This window comes from Pseudophryne corroboree, chromosome 1 (genome assembly GCF_028390025.1).
Source record: "Pseudophryne corroboree isolate aPseCor3 chromosome 1, aPseCor3.hap2, whole genome shotgun sequence".
Taxonomy (NCBI): Eukaryota; Metazoa; Chordata; class Amphibia; order Anura; family Myobatrachidae; genus Pseudophryne; species Pseudophryne corroboree.
Genome location: NC_086444.1, coordinates 896,739,041 through 896,759,257, shown reverse-complemented (window position 1 = coordinate 896,759,257; position 20,217 = coordinate 896,739,041). Strand labels below are relative to the sequence as shown.

Here is a 20,217-nt window from a genome sequence, read left to right as displayed (position 1 = left end):
TAGTCAGGACTTCCGGTTGTAAGTGAAATAAAAAAATAATAATATCGACAGTGTGATTATACAGGTGTGTACCCAGTTTAAGTCTGAACTATTTTTTTAAAGTATAGGGTAAGATTTATATATGCAGTGGGGGATTTTACGAAGCAATCAGCCATTCAGATGCTGCAGGCAACCATCATCATTTTGAAACTTGCACCATGGGGTTGGGCATCTGTGAGTTTCTTGATAGCTGGATATCTATCTGTGTACAGGCTTCATGGGTGGTCTTCTGTATGCCGGCGGTCGGGCTCCCGGCGCTCAGTATACCGGCGCCGGGAGCCCGACCGCCGGCATACCGACACTTATTTTCCCTCGTGGGGGTCCACGACCCCCATAGAGGGAGAATAAAATAGTGTGGCGCGCGTAGCGCGCCACCGTGCCCGTAGCGTGGCGAGCGCAGCGAGCCCGCAAGGGGCTCATTTGCGCTCGCCACACTGTCGGTCAGCCGGCGGTCGGGCTCCCGGCGCCGGTATGCTGGTCGCCGGGAGCCCGACCGCCGGCCAGCCATAGTGAACCCGGCTTCATGGATCACATTTGTACCAGCCAACATGCCCATGTTGTACTTTGGCCACCATTATATGATGCCTGTGGCCAGAGATCTTGGCGGCCACATGGTTAATGGCGGCCACGGCACTTAAGGGGTTAATCCTTAAGTGCCCAGCATCATTTTAAGGACAATAGACGCTTGGCGCCACTTTTAAATGTATACTGATGCTAGGCGCCATCTTTAAAATGTATGGGCACTAGGTGCCTGTGTGTGTTAAAAATGTTCAAAAATTTATGTTTTATGGTTGCGCCACGGTCCCGGACCTCCCCGGTGACCGTGGCAGTGAGTGTAGCCCCCCCGGCACGCTTGCATATGTGTGTCTGCCGGGGGAGAAGGGTGAGCCACTGCAGCCAGGAGATCAGCTCCCGCTGCAGTGCTCCACTCCCGGCGCCTCAGCGCTATAGAGGTGGCAAGCTGCGGCAGCGGGGACGAGTGTCTCGGGCTGCAGGGGAGTGCGCCACTCACGGGGGACCGGGCTAGCCGGCTCCCTATGTGGCGGAGGTGTGTGTAGGGCGCTGGGGTCCGGGAGCTAAGCTCTCTGCGCCACAGAGATACAGAGCCATGGCTGCCAGGCTTCTGGAGAAGGGGTGCGCCGCAGGCTGCGTCAAGGCCAAAGAGTTAAATGCTGCACTGGAGGGGACAGGGAGATCCCGCTACCTGGACCCCAGTGCCTGGCTGTGTCAGGGCACTGGGAGATGAGCAACAGCCCTGGGTCAGCTCCGGAGGCTGCTGGCTGTGCATAGAGGAGCCCAGTGATGAGCGCTGGGCATAAAGCAAATTAACAATGTGTTTAAATGTAATAATATATTGTATGGTGAGGCACTACAGGGCACAGGCTCAGAGTGTATTTAAAGTTAAACAGAAACATTTTCAATGTATTTAAATGTGTTTAAAGTGAAATGCTCTTACTTGGTTGATTGTGTCCCAGGAAGGGGGGGGGGGGAGGAAGGGGGGGGGGGGGGGAACCATTGCTGTGCAGGCTGTTGGATTCCTCCAGTCCTTTTCACCAAAAACGCAATGCCTCCCACATGAAAGTACCATGGGGAATGAGAGGGGGCAGCTCAGCTTTAAAACAACCTGAGTGGTTTTCTGGAGCTCCATAGGGATCACCCTCGGTGGGCAGGAAACCCTGAACTGGGATCTAGGCTGCCCATCTCTGGAGCCCAATTTTAGGCTGCAGATGGTGAGCTGGGTCCCGGGCAGATTCCTGGAAGTAAGTTTAGGCGGGAAAACTTCCCCCAGCTTAGACTGAACGTCACTAGGGCAGATACCAACCATCCAGGATGGGATGGTCAAAGCAGAGTGACCACTTCCCACTGTCCATAGAGGACAATGGTAGCTGTGCATGTGGCCAAGTCATGCACAGCACATGAGTAAACAATGATTGGTTGAGTACAACAGGGTGGGCTTACACCCTGTGGTATTGTGTATTGGAGTAAGATAAAAAGGAGGGCTGCTGCCCTATGAAAGGTGTATTATACCATTTTCACTGTGCTGTAAACATCTTGCTGTATTGCTGTTGCCCCTAGCAATAGGGAAGGGTCTCTTTCAACACTGTTTGAGCACATAAAACATCTTCTTCCTCAAGATGACCGCTTCCTCTTCTGACCTGCAGGGTTAGGCAAAACCTAGCTCCGTTCTTTGGCTATCCAGGGTACACCCAGCGTCTCCAAGCTCCACCTCCCGCCAGCTACCGTGCAGCGGCCTGGTCAAGCGACCAGCTGTGATTTGTCAACACCTCACAGGGGTGGGAAGACAGCGTGTCGACACATACAGAGCAAAACCGTGGTTCCAGACGCCAAGGCAACAAGGAGTCTGGCGGTGGCCGCGTAGTACATGCCCACTGCACAGTGGGTGGAGTTAGTAACAGGCGGTTACTGATGGCAAGTTGGAATCCCCTATTTGGCCAGGTCCCGTGTGACCTAAAACTAGATTCTGTGACTGGGGGGCGGGACACGAGTCGGTGAGGGCTTTCGTACAGAAACGTCTGGTCACAATGCCTAATTCCCCTGATCTGCCTCTTCAATTGCAAGGAACTGCAAATCGTTGTAAGCAGAAGATGTGACTGACTGTTCATGTACAGTAGCTACAAACATTAATAGTGTCTTGTATAAATGCACAAATTTAAAATTCGGATTTTATGCAGCAATGTGAACTTTATATCCAGCTCAAAATGATCCCCCTCACTGTACTGTGAAAAGTACTTTCATTGTTACCAGTCATCCTATGCATACTGTAAATTAAACCTTGCTACAATGCACAGCTGGTCATCTACTGGTTATTTTACTGCTGAATATTTAAATGATGTACAAAATAAAAAAAAAATCTATTTCACTTACCAATCTTAGTTGAGTTAATGAATCATAAACACCAACTAATGTTAGTGGCTTTCTTATTACAGGTTAGGCCAGTGGTTCCCAAACTTGAATCACGGTGCATTGCGATGTGTGCTAGCCTGATCCTAACTAGACCGCAAGGCTCAATGAGAGCCTTGCGGTCTAGCCAGATTGTGCCTGCATGCAGGCCAATCTAGAGTCAGCAATAGTGATGCTCAGGGCCACGCTTCTCTACCACTATGAGGTATACACACGGAGCGATGTGTGCTTAACTTCTAGTCAGATTGCTTAGACATTAAGCAAAAATCGCTACGTGTGTACCCTCCTTAAGAGTATCAGAATGTTTTTTACAGCACCCCTGGGCTAAAAGTTTCTTATTGAGAAATTTTATAACTAAATATTAAATTAAGTAGATTGTACTTACAGTATATACCATCCTTAGGTTCTATTGTGTCCACATATTTTATGATTGGAAGCCTCCAGCACTGGTTTTGCCTATTACATTGGCCGTAAATAATTTGAATAGGTTCTGGACCACCAATCCAAGGCACCCCTGCAAGTGCCCCGAGGCACACTGTTTGAGGACCACTGGGCTACAATAAGTTATTCAAATGTACTTGGATCTTCTTAAGTGAAAACATCAAGGGGGTAATTCCAAGTTGATCGCAGCAGGATTTTTGATAGCAACTGGGCAAAACCATGTGCACTGCAGGGGAGGCAGATATAACGTGCAGAAAGAGTTAGATTTGGGTGGGTTATTTTATTTCTATGCAGGGTAAATACTGGCTGCTTTATTTTTACACTGCAAATTAGATTGCAGATTGAGCACACCACACCCAAATCTAACTCTCTGTGCACATGTTATATCTGCCTCCCCTGCAGTGCACATGGTTTTGCCCAGTTGCTATCAAAAATCCTGCTGCGATCAACTTGGAATTACCCCCCAAGTACTGTCCACTCTCCCTCCCCTCTCCTTCAAGCTGATTTATCTGGAACTACACACCCATAGTTATTTGTTTTTATTATAAACAACTTCAGCTTGAAGTTCTGCATTGAAAAACCTACTGTTCAGTGCAACCCTGAACATTAGATCACCCCCCTTTATCATTTCTTTCATTACACATTACCAGATTGCTTAGTTTAGGTGTAACATTTGCACTGATAATGTCTTATTTCTATGTAGCAAGCAGCCTTGAAATGAGAGAAAACATACAACTGCCATTTTCCAGTGTAACAATGTAATATTGATGGAGGAAAATACAGTAAGTAACGCTGTCAGATATTACGGAAAGGAGGTTCTATTCCTCAGTACACTTTTCTATCAAGTCATGATTTAAGTATTTATTTATTTATTTATTTTATAGCGATCAACTTATTTTTCCCATTATTTACTATAGTTACATAGTTGCCTGGAAATATCGGACATTGAAAACACAAAGAAACCACTTTCTTTGCTCTATAGCTTTCCTTGATACTGGCTTTGCTTCAGGAGACAAATAATAGAACGCTGCAGCCAAGTCAGAGGTGATCTTTATTTCTGTCATTTGAAGCACATTAGAAGATGACTGAAACTCTATCTGCATTGCTAGGAGCGCGATCATCTGACTACTGTAGCTGCGATTTGCCTGAATGCATGCTCTTTAAAACAGCTGGAGAGAAGAGGCTCTTAGAGGAGGAACAGCCCACTGCTTTTATTCCAGTAAGTGAACTAAGAGCCTTTAAATCAATATAACTGGGCAAAGCTAGGTCTTTGGGAATAGCAGCGTTTAACAGCAGAAGACGGAAGAACGGAGAGTGTAAAACCAGCTCTTTAACTGGACACTAACTTCCATTTCTAGCCTGCTGGCACCTAGGAGACGTCCTGACAGCTCTGCTCGCTGGCAGCTATTGCTTTTCACAGATCACCGTCTGCAGGGAGTATGTTATATGTGGAGGTATGATTGGGTACTGTGCATATCTTACTCGTTACTCGTAGGACCTTTGCTGACAGTAAAAACCACAATCCTGAATGATTGATGAAATTCCGTGGTAGATTCACATGTTGTTCTGGGACATTACTTCTCATGTCCTCACATACCCCTAACAGGTCATGTTTTCAGGATTTCTATCTGGTGAACAGGTGGAAAAGTTACTGAGCCAGCAAAACAGATGAACTTACCTGTGTATAATTAAAGACATCCAGAAAACAGGACCTGTTGAGCTTACTTACAGATTGCAGTGCAGTGCTAGGACAGCATTTAAAAAAAATTGTTTTAATATGTTATTGTGTGTAATTTTTTGGAAGACAACTCAGACTATTAAAACACTAAGCAATCTACTGCAGTCTGCAGTCTGCAGTCTTGTCCTGGAATATTAGTGATTGTTTTAAAACATTCTTTAGGTTCGCAATAGTTAACATATAACTTTTTTTTTCTTTTAAAAAACATGTAGTCTTTTGTGTTGTGATTGATGTCCTGTATTTCCTAAAGGTAGCATGTGTCATTTATTGGGCTACCATTGATTGGAGGGGGGGAAAAGAAAAGAAAAATAATTTGCACCATCTGTCTCTAATTCTTGTGCTGAATTGTTGACATTGGAAAGTGCATCCAAGAAATGTATGCTTTTAACTGCCTGGTGTAGTGAGTTCTGTAACCTTCAGACTCTGCGGACTGGCAATCTTACCTCTGAGATGTCTTCCCTCAAATACCAAATATAAAACTTGGCAGAGCATATGTTTAGGAAGTTACAGACTGACATTACAGGGAATGTAGTCACAAGCAAGCACCGAGAACACAGGTTTTGTCTTGCTAGGAGTTTTATATTGTTTTGTCCATCCCATAGAATTTTTTCTCTTTCAATAAACTAACCTAACCCACATATTTTTCTTCCACCTCCTTCTCCTCCTCCTTCCTTTAGCTTCTCCCTCTCCAGAGCTGTGGATTGGCCTCTCTTTGTCTGCCCCGTTTTACTCTGCTGAGTTTTGCTGTGAAGACCTGCGTTTCATCCTGCATGAATATGAAATGGGCTGGATGGGATTAGGGGGAAGTGACAGCTCCACCTCCCCCATCAGATTCAGGACTAGATTAGTGGTGGAGATGGAACAAAACAGACAGTACTGGCAGCATGACAATAACCAGCTTTGTTGTGGCTCTAATTTTAGGGAGCATCCCTATAGTGGGTTGCTTTGATAAGTCTTCCAGTTCGTCCATTTATCATCTTGTCCATCAACATCATCAGTCACTTCGCAAGCTTCTTCAACCTGGCCATCACCCAAAGTCTCACCACTCCTTACCTGCACACCATCAGTACACCGGTTGTCCAAAGTACAAAGGCAAAGAGGGCTCTATAGGTGACTATATCAATGTTACTGAATTTGGAGCAGATTGTTTGAACTGGGTGGAAATACCCACTTACTTGGAGAGAAAACCAGGAAAAGGACTGGGAGACCATAACTTCTGCAGGAACCCAGATGGGAGGAGTAAACCTTGGTGCTTCTTCAGGAATAGCCATGGAAGAGTGGATTGGGGATACTGTGACTGCAAACAAGGTGAGTACTCTGTTCCTGGAATAATCACATTGTACCACTATCTGGTTTTTGGCTGTCTTTTAAATTCAAAATGATTTTTCTGTTATTTAACGTCTGGTTTTTGTTTTAGAATGAACATTAGAAAAAGTTGCTCACAGACAGGTCTATGTGAACTGAATTTTAATGGCATTAATGAAGTTGCAAACTGTATAGTAAAAGTTTGAACTCTAATTTGTTGTGTTGACAGTTGATCAACTTAACATGTCCTGGAATGTAAAGTCTTATGGTGTCCACACTGGCAGGGTGGTCATAAGATAAAAGTGAAATACAAACGATTTATGTAATGTATACATTTTTATTATAAACATTATATAATATTGCCTTCATTATGGTTTTATATATATTTGTACAGTACTTGTATTCAAAAGGCAAGTGTAAAATCAGCTGGTATAGTTACATAAAACAGGTGTCTGCTTTGTGCTTAAAAAGTTAAATGAATGACAGAAAAAGGGAGAAAATCAGGAAAATGATGCAGAAATAAAATAATGTAAAGCAAGCAATGTGGTTCAAACAGAAAAGATTACAACAGTATAAAAGCAAATAAAAACTGGAAGTGTATTTTTCTCTATAAAGAAGAAAATTTGAGCTTGTATATGACAACATTACCTAACTGAGAAACTAACCTATATATTATGTATGAGTATAAACATTGCCTCAAGATTCTGTCACCTGCACTGTTTAATAGTTTCAGGTCTTGTTTACAACTGTAATACATTATTTTGGTAAACAGCAAACACACTTTAACATGTACTTGTGTTATATTTTATGATAGGTGTCAAACTTTGGATAAATTGTGTAAAACCCTAGATAAGCATTTGTAATTGTTACAATTGTATGAATGAGTGCTAAACTATAGATAAATATTGGCATTTTGTCTTGAACGAGAGCGTGCTAGACCTTATTTTCTGGGATGTGGGACAATTTGCAAACTATGTGAATAGTTTTCTTTTCTAAAAAAAAAGAATTAATTTAAACAAAATAAAAAATAGATTTTTTTTCTATAGAATTGTTCAAAACATCATTTTACAATGTTGCTACAAATGTAGAATTTTTTTTTCTTTCAGCTTGACCTTTGCTAACTGACCCACTGGCAGTGACATAGAAAATCTTAGAAACACAACATTTGTCAACATACTCCTAAGCTTTTACTCATTACTTCTACAAATTAAACAACAACAGACCCTATGAAGGTAAACAGCTTGCAATTAGTCACACAGTGCTAGCCTGTGATAACAATTTAGAAAAGCTGGAACTTGGATTTGGGAATGATAATAAAAAAAAAAAAAAGGTCTGAAATTATATATTTTTAATAACTAATTGAAAAACAGTGTCTAAGGGAAGTCATTAAAAGGTATGCATTTTATACATATTGTAGTTATCTGCTTCAGATTGATGCTACATCTAATCTTTACTCATACAGTGCTAAACCATACCATACCCAGGGCCAGATTAGCAATGGGGCGGATGGGGCTACAGCTCCAGGCCTCCACAAAGAGATAAGTACATCATCATGACAGCATAATGATGACATACAGTGCCGTAACTAGACATTTTAGTGCTATGTGCAAGAAACAGCATTGGCGCCCCCCAATGCCAATGTCATGTTTTGAAATTACTGATTGTAAAACTGGAGGGGCCCAAATCACTCCCTGGAAAAACGTATTCAATTATATTAATATACAATATACATTTTTATATTATAAATCACACTAACCACCCTCAAGCTCTGTGACTGAGGGCAGGTGAGGGAAAGGTTGTCGGAGGTCTGACTGGACTTGGAGTGGTGGCACACTGCGCTGGGCTGCTGCAGTTTGTGCTGGATGCCTCATCCCCCCCCCCCCCCCCCCACACACACACTGCCTGCCCACTAAAATGCCACGGCTCCTCACGGCACATAGCACTGTGGGAGTCAGCTGAGCTGGGAGACACATCATCACGTCTCTCCCGAGTCCCTGGAGACACTGTAGCGGGGGTGGAGGCGGAACATGTGATCCGGCCCGGAGACTGGCAGCGGTGCTACCTACCTGGCTCGCTGACTGCAACAGTGCAACTTGTATAGTGGGTACGCTCGCCGCTCAGGTGCAGAGGGACACAGCGTACACCACATACAGGGCAGCGGTAGGTGGGAGGCAGAGGTGAGTGACACTAGAGACCCTGCCTGCAGTGCAACTTGTATAGTGGGTGTGCTCGCCACTCAGCTGCAGAGGGGCTCAGCGCACACCACATACATGTCAGCTGTGCTGCAGCAGCAGGAGGCATAGCCAGATTAAGGTGGGGGCACAGGGCATACTGTACCCCGGGCCCCCTTATGTCAGGGGGCACCCTGGCCAGAGCACACTGGAAATCACTAGAGACACAGGAGTATCAGGTTTCAAAAGTTACCAACAGAGATTCTGACCAGAGAAGAAAGTGAGAAGGGGGAGAGAACTGTAAGTGACCCAGGGATCCCAGCTTCTCCTACTTCCCACCAGCGCATCTGGGTCCTGTTATCTAATGAGAGTATTTTGGTCTAGAGCGAGAGAGAGACACACACACACACACACACACACACACACACACACACACACACACACACACGCACAATATGCCTGAGTCCTATCCCACTGTGTAAGTAGCATAGAGGCTGCTGCTATTGCATTCTTGCAAGTTAAATTATTGTCTCTCAATTAGGTGGAGCTATAAACAGTTCCCAGGCATTAAAATATTAGTTTACATCTAATATACACCATTGGCTTAAATTTAATAAACACAATCCAAATCTCCAACCATGACCCATTCCAGAAGGGATAAAATGAGCTCTACCTGGACTACCCTCTTAAATTATGATTGCAATCACCTCTGTTGAAATATTTTTATTATCAATTAAATAGTTCAACACAGGTGATGCCAATCATACAGTATATTAAGAGGGGTGTCAAGGTAGAGAGCATTTTTTCTGTTCTGGGATGGGTTATGTTGGGAGGTATGCCCAATCTGATATACCCCCCCCCCCCTTCCTTCCCCCAGGCCCCCCTGTCTTAAGTGGCTCCCCCAAGGCTTAATCTGGCCCTGGCAGGAGGTGGTGACCGCCAGTGATTGACACTTGAGAGACTGGCTGTGCGGGTGGTGCTGCAAGATGGTGAGACCATAGTGCATATGAGCTATGGGCAAGGCACCACTGGCACACACCTAGTTACGTCTCTTATGACATACTACCTAGCTGGCCACACAGTCGGCCATAACTCAGAAGTATTAACACTGTGTTTCTAGATTTCTCACTAAATGATGCAATATGTGAATATTTATGTTCTAGAGACAGTGGGGTTGATAGTGTAGTGGGGGGCACACACCCACATGGCTCTGGCCACACCCACACAGCACTGGTTACAACTCCTTCCATTCTCATTATATGCCGTTGAACTTTTTAAGGCACATATCACCCTTAATTCAGCCCTGCCCATATCTGCTCTGTCCTAGTCTTCTTTTCAACAATTATGGCTTTTAATAGGTGGATCATGCATTTACAGTATACAGGGAAAAGCAGGCTAAGAGCTATGGGCCTAATCCAGAGTTGTATGCTAATTTAATTGGGAATGTCTAGGCTATGGAACTGCTAATGTTAGCAATTGAAGCTGCCTCCCAGAAATGAAATAAGAGGCACACCGAAGCTATCACAACTCATTTGTAATTGTGTACACATTCGCAGTCTAAACGCAAGAGCAAGGAACATCGACTGCTCGAGTAGGTCTATGGTTACATAGACTGAACTTGGCAGTAGCGACACAGTTACCATGTTTGCCTGTAATCACAGCTGACAGCATATACACACCCCAAAAATGGACATGACATGAATGCATTTTTTCTACCACTCCCCGCTAACTCCCCTAAATGGTCACTTCCTGTCAATCACTCTGCAATGAAATCCTCACTGCGAGCGGACTCGCAAAAGCACCTTTACACATGCACAGTGAGTTCGCAAAGCACGCACAGTCTGCCGATAATCACTCAATTGCAAAAACATTGGCATAACGCACAAATCTGAATCAGGCCCTATGTTAGTATGAGTAGCGGAAATTGTGTATAATCGCTCAATGTATGCTTAGTAACCTACATATGCCTCATGCATACCTAGAGAATACGTTACTGGTGCAGGCCTGCACGCATCATGTGATAGTTACAGCTTTGCACCTGTATGTACTTCTTGCTTGCTTTCTTTGTTTTAAGCCTTAAGCTTGGAGAGCAATTACAGTACGTCCAAGTCTGCCTTAATTCTTCCCCTTACAGTTCGTCATCAGTCATCATCAAACATTTTGGGCGGGATGTACCAACCTCTTGCGGTACATCCTGCCACACATCGTGCCGACATTAATCGCATATGTACTAATATACGTGATTAGTACCGCAAAGGACAGCTTTCTCAGTAAGAGCTGTTCTTTACTATGGCTGCTGAATTCTGGACTTCCGGGTTTATGACCGGAGAGTCCATCTGTGCATGTGCAGTGATGCGGCAGCCACGGGGTGTGCTGGGAGGATAAGATCGGATCCCTCTGACAGCACCGATGCAGAAAGAAGCCCATAGGCTTCTATAGGGTACCGCCAGCTATACCTGGCATCACCCTACGCATTGGAAACCTGACGGCAGGGCTTTAGTACATATGGAAAATGCGCTAAAACCTCCAAAACTGGGTTTTTACAGCATTTTCCCATTAATACATCCCACCCTTTGTCTTTTCTGTCTTAAAAATATTTTTAGTTGAAATTCTGTGATTAAATCTATTAACTCTTATCGGGTTGTTCTGTTTAAAATATAGCTAGAAAAAGGATGCAAACACTTTACTACTGTTATACAGACAGAAAGTTAGCTTACTCTATCTGATTAGTGCAGTTTTGCTGCCATAGGGCCTACAGTAATTTGGCAAAACCATGTGCACTGTGGGGTGGAGGGGGGGGGGGGGGATTTTGGGGGTGCACATGGTTTTGCCGAATTACTGTAGGCCCTATGGCAGCAAAAGTGCACTAATCAGTTACGGTAAGTTTACTTTCTGTCTGTATATTATTATTATTATTATTATTATTATTATTATCATCATCATTTATTTATATGGCGCCACATGGGATCCGCAGCACCCAATCAAAGAGTAAACAACATGTGCAGAGAGAGTTAGATTTAGGTGGGTTATATTGTTTCTGTGCAGGGTAAATACTGGCTACTGTATTTTTACACTGCAATTTAGATTTCAGTTTGAACACACCCCACCCAAATCTAACTCTCTCTGCACGTTATATCTGCCCCCCCCCCCCCCCCTGCAGTGCACATGGTTTTGCCCATTAGAGAACAAATTTGTTGCTGCGATCAGGTCTTAATTAGGCCCATATGGTGGTAAATGACAGCAGGAGTTTTCTCTGGTTTCCTCTGTATAATCTATATATTCTATTGTACATATATATATGGCAAATACCACTGACTCATCACAAAATCTCCTGAACCATAAGGACTAGCAACTTGACATTTGTACTGTAGCTTGCTTTTGTGATGTAGACACACACTAAGAAAGGATTTTTCAAAATTCCACCCACAAAGGGGTTAAAAGGGGTGAGATGATTATTGGGAAATCCCCCCTCACAGAGCAGAGTTAATACAGCCCACTCAGCCATTCCTATAGAGAATACATGGTACTGGTGATACCAAGTCGCGGAGGGGGGAGGACACAATGTTCTGTTCCTGGACTTCCTTGCCAGTGGCAGTAGCGCAGCAGTGCATTATTCAAATAGGCAAGCCACATCAACTGCCACCCCTAAACACTGTCAAACATCAGTGGGTGTGGCTCCCCTATTTGAATAATGGACTGCTCTGCAACTGCCACTGGCAAGGAAGTCCACCATTATGGTTCAGGAGATTTTGTGATGAGTCAGTGGTATTTGCCTTTTATGTATATAGATTTCAGATATAAATTCTTATCCAACCTATTGCCACTCAGGAGAGGATAGTGTCTCAGTTATCAGAGGTTAACCTGTCACTTGAACTAAACATTGCCGAACCTCTCAGAGAGCAATAGGAGGAAAGGGGAGATAGATATTTTGACTCTTAAGGGAGGTACACACGGTGCGATGTTCACTTAATTTCTAAGCAATCTTACTAGATTGCTTACAAATTAAGAACACATCGCTCTGTGTGTAGGGGTGCCAGCGACAACGATGCGCGGCCCAGCGCGCCGCTATCGCCTGCTCTAGATTGGGAATGCATGCATGCCCAATCTAGTGAGATCGCTCATTTCACCCCCCCTCGCTTAGCACACATCATGCTGTGCTGAACGGGAGAGAGATGTGTGCTGAGTGGTCTGTGATAGATCGCTCATCACACATCTCCGGGAGAAATCTCCCGTGTGTACCCCCCTTTAAATGCATTAAAGGAAAGCTTGATAGTCAGCAACTGCTTATCTGCTGTTTAAAGGCTACCGACAGCTCTCCCAGTGACATTAAGTGATGTGCAAAAATATTTACCTTTTTACCTCAAAGGAGGAGCCTGAAGGAGAATGAGAAGCTAAGCAAGGAGAACCTAGGGCCCTTTGGAATAGAGTCAGCCTATCCCTGCAAACCTTACATTTTCAGCAAATATGATTGTGACAACCGTTTTTAACAATGGAGTAATGTGAAGATTATTGGGCTAACCTGAAGGATCTGCAGAGGACATTTTCTCATATTTTGAACATTTGGATATAGCCTTCCAATTGGAGAGGCGAATATTGAAATGAACATTCTGTTTTTACTTGATAGAATTGCGTGGGGTGACTTTTCTATTTTTTGATGTCCTGTTGTAAGTCTTATTGCTGATCTTCTATGATAAACTAACCAGTTAACTTTAGGTATATGCCATTGTCCAGAAAATAAGACACAAAGACTACAGATTCTCGTACAATAAAATCTGTTTATTGTTTTGATGTGTTCTCAGGCGGTTTAATGGTGGGGCACTTTGATTCTACCAGTTCTCAACAACATCCTACCACAAATGAGCCTATTTTAAAAGCAGTATTACATTTGCTTAAATACCAGTGCTTTTCATCTCTTTGTGATTATACTTGAAACACTGCCATTCAATTAGTTTATAATAAAGTTACATAAGCACTTATGTTTGAATGCAGCTTGTTCTGTGTATGCAAAATAAAGGTTCTGCCAGTAAACTAGCTGGGGAAAACTGTAGAGAGTCAGAGCTCAGGTAGCTTATTATAACACAAGACCATAGTTTGTGGACCTAGTTAATTAAATGCATGTTGAATTCCAAACACATTTATTAACATAGTTATAGAGTATAGTGCAAGCATTCTATGTTGCAATTTAGTTTCAGTATATTTGCATGTTTACTTGTAATTATTCTAAATTAGATTCTTCTCCACATCCGTTAGATACTTCTGTTTTATGTCCCTGATGGGTTGGAGCTGAAAAGCCGTGGCAGACAGAGTGTCAGCTGTGGCATCCCACTGTTTAGAATCCCACAGTGGTCGGGAAGCAAGCTACCCCTCACCCACTTACCCCATAACCCTCAGTTAATGCAGTCTAACCCTCCCCTGTGGTGCCTAACCTTAACCCCCCCTCTCCCCGCAGCCTAAAACTACCCCCCCCCACCACTGGCTAACTCTCCCCGAGTTGCCTAACCCTACCCCCCCTTCCAACAGCCTAAACCTAGCCTCCCACTTCCTGCAACCTAACCCTTCCCCCGCAGCCCAAGCCTAACCTTCCCCTCCCCACACGGCTTACCTCTCCGACGTCCTGGCAGTCAATCATGATTCCGGCTGCCGGTATTCTGAACAGTGTCAGGAATCCGGCTTCGGTCTTTTGACAGCCGGGATCCCAACAGCCTGACTGGATCCCTCCCTGATATGTGTTAGTGTGCCTGGGGCCTGAAATGCCAGTGTGTCCTTGTTTTGGGGGTATAAAGTGTCAGTGTACCATTGCTCTTGGGCCTGAAATGTCAGTTAGTCATTGTCCTGGGACCATAAATTACAGTAGAGCCAGTTGGCAATAGTATAAATAAATTCTGGTACCCACATGGGCTCTGACCTGCAGGTTACATGAATGTGTAACACAGTAGCTGTTAAGAGAAGGTTTATTTTATTTATTATAGGTACATTTCTACATACAAATATTTCTAAATAATATTAGTTTTATATTGTCATTTGTTGCGATCATTTTGTTATAAATGGTAATTTCATTATAAAAAAAAAGTCACATGCCAAACTCATAGAAATAATGGGTCTAATCAAGACCTGATCGCTGCTGTGCGTTTTCGCACAGCGGGCGACCAGGTCTGAACTGCGCATGCGCTTGGGCTGCAGTTCGCCGCCGCATGCTAGAGATGCAGTCGGCATCTCTGCACAGCGATCGCCTCTGCCTGATTGACAGGCAGAGGCAGCCGTTGGGCGGGAGGGGGTGGGCCGGCGGCATTGGGCCGCCATTTTGTGGGCGCGGTCCTGACATCACAGGCATGCCCAGACTGTGCGGGGGACGGGCCGCAGCGGCTGCATGACGTCACATGCAGCCAATGTGACCCGGAGACCGACGGTAGCTCCCTGCCATCGTGCAGAAGCCGTGTGATGCCTTTGTACCTGGGCGTTGGGGGGAGGGCTAGACATTTGGGGCAGACTAGCCCTGCGCTGGGCATCCCCCGCATGTCAGGGTGGCTGATCGTAGCCGTGCAAAATTTTGTACGGCAACGATCAGGTCTGAATTAGGCCCAATATCCCTTACATGTATATTTTTTTTCAGACTTGAAATATCTCTGGTTGCCTATTGCATGCAAAAACAATAACAAATTATTATTTATTGTCTGCTTTTCAGCAATAAACCATTCAGTTGCCCATTTTATAGTTTCACATCATTTAAATCTTCACCTCTTCATTGTGTCATAACTAAAAAAGGTCTTCATGTTTATGCCTCTTCCTCTTGGAAAGCATAGGGTGGGTGTGAAAAGTCCCATTTACATCATTGCTTTCACTCACATTCAAAGAATTCTCATCTCCCATATCTGCCTGCCACACTTTGTATGGTGAAAAGAGTCTGAGTCAAATAAAACAAAATATATTAAAATACATTAACTTAAACATAAACATTTCATATAAACTGAGGTCCTGATTTTACTTGGATTTCGTTTATGTATCTTTCTTTTTTACTTGAAGAAATAAATAGATTTTAGAATATATTATTAGGCTATATGAGACTCCTCTTCAGTGTATTTTTATTAGGAAGGCAGAATCCTGCTTGGCAATCAGTCTCTTGTTTTACTGTCATTCACAGTTTGAATATTTGTAATATATTGCAGATCTACTGATCGTTTTAGTGCTGCTCTAATCAATCATTAGGGAGGAATTCAATTACCCGCTGTATGTTTTTGTGGTAAAGACTTGCGGTAAATTCCCATTTTTTTTCGGGGTAATTCAGTTAACCACTGTTTTTTCCATGCCCTTTTTCACATGAAAACACACTGGATCCGGGATAAGTTCCCCGATCCATGTGTTTTCATGACTGCGATAGCACAAATGCGGCACTTATCAGGGATTTTGTTTCTCTTGCCTTCAGGAGATGAAACAAAATCTCTGATAGTGCCGTCTATCGGAGATAATTGAATTACCCCCGGGGATCAGTTACCGCAGCTAACTGAATTCCTACCATAATGTATGCTTTGTTTCAAAATGATCTAATATCGTTCACCCAATTTGTCCCAGGGATTCTTTTTTTGGGTTTGGGCACAATATGTCAACAGTCATAATGTTGACATTTATGAAGTCGACATAAGAAGGTCTACATGGTCTTAAAGTTGAAGTTGACCATGCCAACATTCATCATGTAGACAGAGATGAAATGTCGACATGTTAGCATTGTCTTCTAGGTCCTGGTGGTCATGAGGTCACGTCTGGGTCAGACCTCCATTTCTCTTGCATTCCGGCCAGCATTATTTCAATTTTGACATTTCGCCTTTCGACATTCTGAAAATGTTGACACATCTGTCGATATTTTAACAATGCCGACATCTTAACTGTTGACATTGTGATTTTGAAATTCTGAATATTCATCATTGTTATTGTTGACCTTTTGACTGCATACATCACCTTCTGTAGACCAAACTGTTTTGTTGTACTCTACCTACCATTTATTAAAAGGTAAACAGAGTGACAGGAATTTTTACACTTTATGTATTAAGGTGGGTAATGCATGCTTGCCAAGATTTCATGATTCCCTACAGAAGTCATCTTGTAGAGGAGATGGAGGTGACCTCTGTTGAATGCTTGGGTGGGCAAATTGTGTCATTTGGCTCTGCCCCAATGCTACAATGCTGTCAATCACTGAGAATCATATTTTCATGCTCCCCTTCCCATCCACTGTGAGTTGGGTGAGATGTGGGAGAGTGCTGTGCTTTTCCAGAAGGCTGTAGGGCTCCCAAATATTTTGGAAGTCTCCCAGAAGTTTCTAGAGAGTTGGTAACTATCAGTCAATGCCTGGGCCTATTGCTGGCTGTGGAATCCTATTTATCTCAGGATGGTGCCGAAACCACAATAAACATTTTTCTCTTACTGATTAAATAAATAATTTCACTGCAGGTCTGTTAAAAATTAATAAGATTTTGTAGTACTTTAACTGTGTCCTAACACATGCGCTGAGACCTAACACATTTTTAGTAGGTCAAAATGGTGGCCTAAGTGATTCTTAACGCACACTTATATAATTTAAGTATCACTCCTCTTCCCTTAAAGAGTATAACTCCTCTTCCTGTTGCCCTAAAACTACCTCAGATATTCACACAAGTCCTATAAGTAGATAAAGAGAACCAAATCAAACAAATTAAAAGCGCTCATTTTTATTATTGAGGAATTTGATCCAATTTCCCACTACAGTATATATTTCTGTATAGTACAAATGTGACAAATGACAACTAATAGTCTCAAAATGAAACGGCTCTTAATATTTTGCATAGTCACTTTTCATGTTGTCAGACTCCTAGCCAAAGTAAAGCAAGAAATGTGAAGAGTTTTTACCCCTACAGACGGCACCATCTTGATTTATTTATTTATTTATTAGCAGTTTCTTATATAGCGCAGCATATTCCGTTGCGCTTTACAATTAGAACAACAATTATAGAACAAAACTGGGCAAAGACAGACAGACAGAGGTAGGAAGGCCCTGCTCGCAAGCTTACAATCTATAGGGAAATAGGCATTGATACACAAGGATAGATGCTACCTGTTACATAATGGTTCCCCAGGTTGCTAGGTTCTTAATGGGTTGTATATGATATGATCACCCAGCAATGTTGGAAGACAAAATGTGAGTTTATGTGGACTGTACAGAGAGGATGTAACTTGATAGGGAAGCTGTGAAGGTTATGTGTGTGGGTCTGAAATTTGGTAGGCTTGTCTAAAGAGATGAGTTTTCAGAGAACGTTTAAAGGTTTGGAGACTAGAGGAGAGTCTTATTGTGTGTGGGAGTGCATTTCACAGAGTGGAATGCACTGACATACAAATGAGCACATTTACACTGAAATAGTCATGTGACATAAAAACACCATTCACTGTACGAGTCTGATTTAATTTGTTTTCAGACCTGACCCTCACCTAGCTTATTAATCACATTTGTAGAACTATGTTACTCATTTACAGTAAATGTTGATTATATTTTCTATACATCTTAAGGGGCATACACACGGTGTGATTTTGCCTATGTGGCATATTTGCACAATGCAATTTCCCTGGATCACCCCAGAGCCAAAATCCACCGATATTGACTATACACACGGTGCGATTTTTGCTCTGTCAATTTTGACTATACAATGTACTATATTGTACACTTTATAGTCAAAACTGACCTGCCTGCACAGTTTGTTTATGCTTGTGATGCCTACCCCGTGGGAGCATGCATCGGCATCGCAAGTTGTATATATAAAATGTGTGAGATACGCTAGTTAGTTAAAATCGCACCGTGTGTATGGTGTATGCCCCATTATACATGAAAGTCGGTTTGTTGGTTTGTTTGTTTGTTTGTCTGAAGAAGATAACCTCCAAAACTGCTGAACCGATTGCAATGTGGTTTTCACTAGAGATGAGCAGTTTCGGATTTACTCGGTTCTTTACGCCAGAATTATCGCCATTTCTTATTTTCTGGATTTTTCTTATTGGCTAACCAAAACACGTGACGTCCGATAGCCAATAAGGAGATTCGGGTAAATCTGAGTAAAACCGAACCCGCTCATCTCTAGTTTTCACCATTGTGTAGGCAATTTTCCCAGACAGGTTTTAGGCTAAGTATCATCACAATCAGTCAACAGGGGCTGTGGGCGGGGACTTTATATAAAGGTGTGTTATAATGACAGAAATCCCACTAATATGATTGGACATAGCAGATCACATGACCGTGCATTTTTCCCAATGATCGCTCACCTGAACTACTTCCAGCTGCCACAAAAACCCACAACTGTAAACACTAGCAGCAGTCAGAAAGACACTGCTTATAGAAAAGAAGCCATGGGAGTAACTAGAGGGGGTAGGGGGGCATTTGACCTTGGCGCCTGATTGGAGAGGGCGCCGATCCCCCATAATGCTCCCCTCGCTATGCAGCAGCGGTCGAGATGAAACTGAACATAAACTACATCTCCCAGCAGACCTTGCTGCCGGGAGCTGTAGTTTACGTTCAGTTTCATCTTTGCAGTAATCGGCAGAACCGGATTGAGGGTGCACAGGCAGGGGACAAGTTACCCCAGCTTCCCCCCCCCCCCACTGCTGCACTGTAAACTAAGATGATACCTGAGGTCCGAAAAGGGGGCGGGGCTAAACGGCACTGTACTGTACACAGTGCCTTGCCAGTTGCCAGCAGCATGGAAGAATGGAGGGGATGTGAGCTGCAGCACAGCCAAAACAGTGAGTATGACTCAAGGAAGGGTACTGTATTTATACAGTTGTGTGATTATATGTATGTATGTTAGTAAATGTATGTGTGCGTGTATTTGGTGTGTGACAGTATGTATTTGTATAGGTGTGTGATTTCATGTATGTATCAATGTATGGGTTATTATTGTATACCCCTTTTACACCACCAGCTAGTAACACAGGATATTGGACATGAGCGTGCATAGCCCGTGTGTGGTGTAAAAGTGCCCAGTTGGAATAATCCGGGTCGATTGACCTGTTATTCCAACTCGGGTAGCTTACAGGGTTGAACACGGGTTCAACCTGGCAAACTATGCTGTGCAAACGGGAGCCGGATCGATGCGATCCGGCTCCTGTTCAGTGTATGTACGGGCGGCGCTTGGAGATCATGTGATCTCCAAGTGCCGCCCCCGCCGCGTCACCGGCAATGTCACCAACCCGCCAATATGCCAGGTTGGAATCTGCGGTGGGAAAGGGGCCTGAGAAGCACCCGGGTCAGGCTCCCAGGTGCGACCCACCTCAGTTGATATAACGGAGGTATTATTTTATCTTTATCAGTAGCCCAAATAAATAAAAAATGAAAGTAAAAAGTGTAGTTTACACACACACACACACACACACACACACACACACACACACACACACACACACACACACACACACTTAAATGCTGTGGGGGGCAAGTTAATGGTTTGGTTTGCCCTGGGTGACAAGTCTCCTGGTTTAGACCCTGGAGAAGCACATCCCTGCCTCACTGGCAGCAACACATCCCTGCCCTACTGACTGCAGCACATCCCTTCCTCACTAACAGCAGCACATCACTGCCCTACTGACTGCCGCACA

The 20,217-nt window shown here is 43.6% G+C and overlaps 1 protein-coding gene across 3 annotated transcripts in view; it reads left to right on the top strand.

Annotated features, from left to right (window-relative positions):
* Window positions 1-4,517: 4,517 nt before the first annotated feature.
* The window catches only part of PRSS12 (serine protease 12), a 363,418-nt gene continuing 347,718 nt past the window's right edge, over window positions 4,518-20,217 (top strand). For 2 of the 3 annotated variants that reach the window (XM_063920220.1, XM_063920223.1), the window contains exons 1-2: window positions 4,631-4,856; window positions 5,818-6,448. In XM_063920220.1, the coding sequence (XP_063776290.1) occupies window positions 6,025-6,448 (424 nt within the window). In that variant the 5' untranslated portion in view covers window positions 4,631-4,856; window positions 5,818-6,024. The other variant, XM_063920221.1, reaches the window with a different exon arrangement.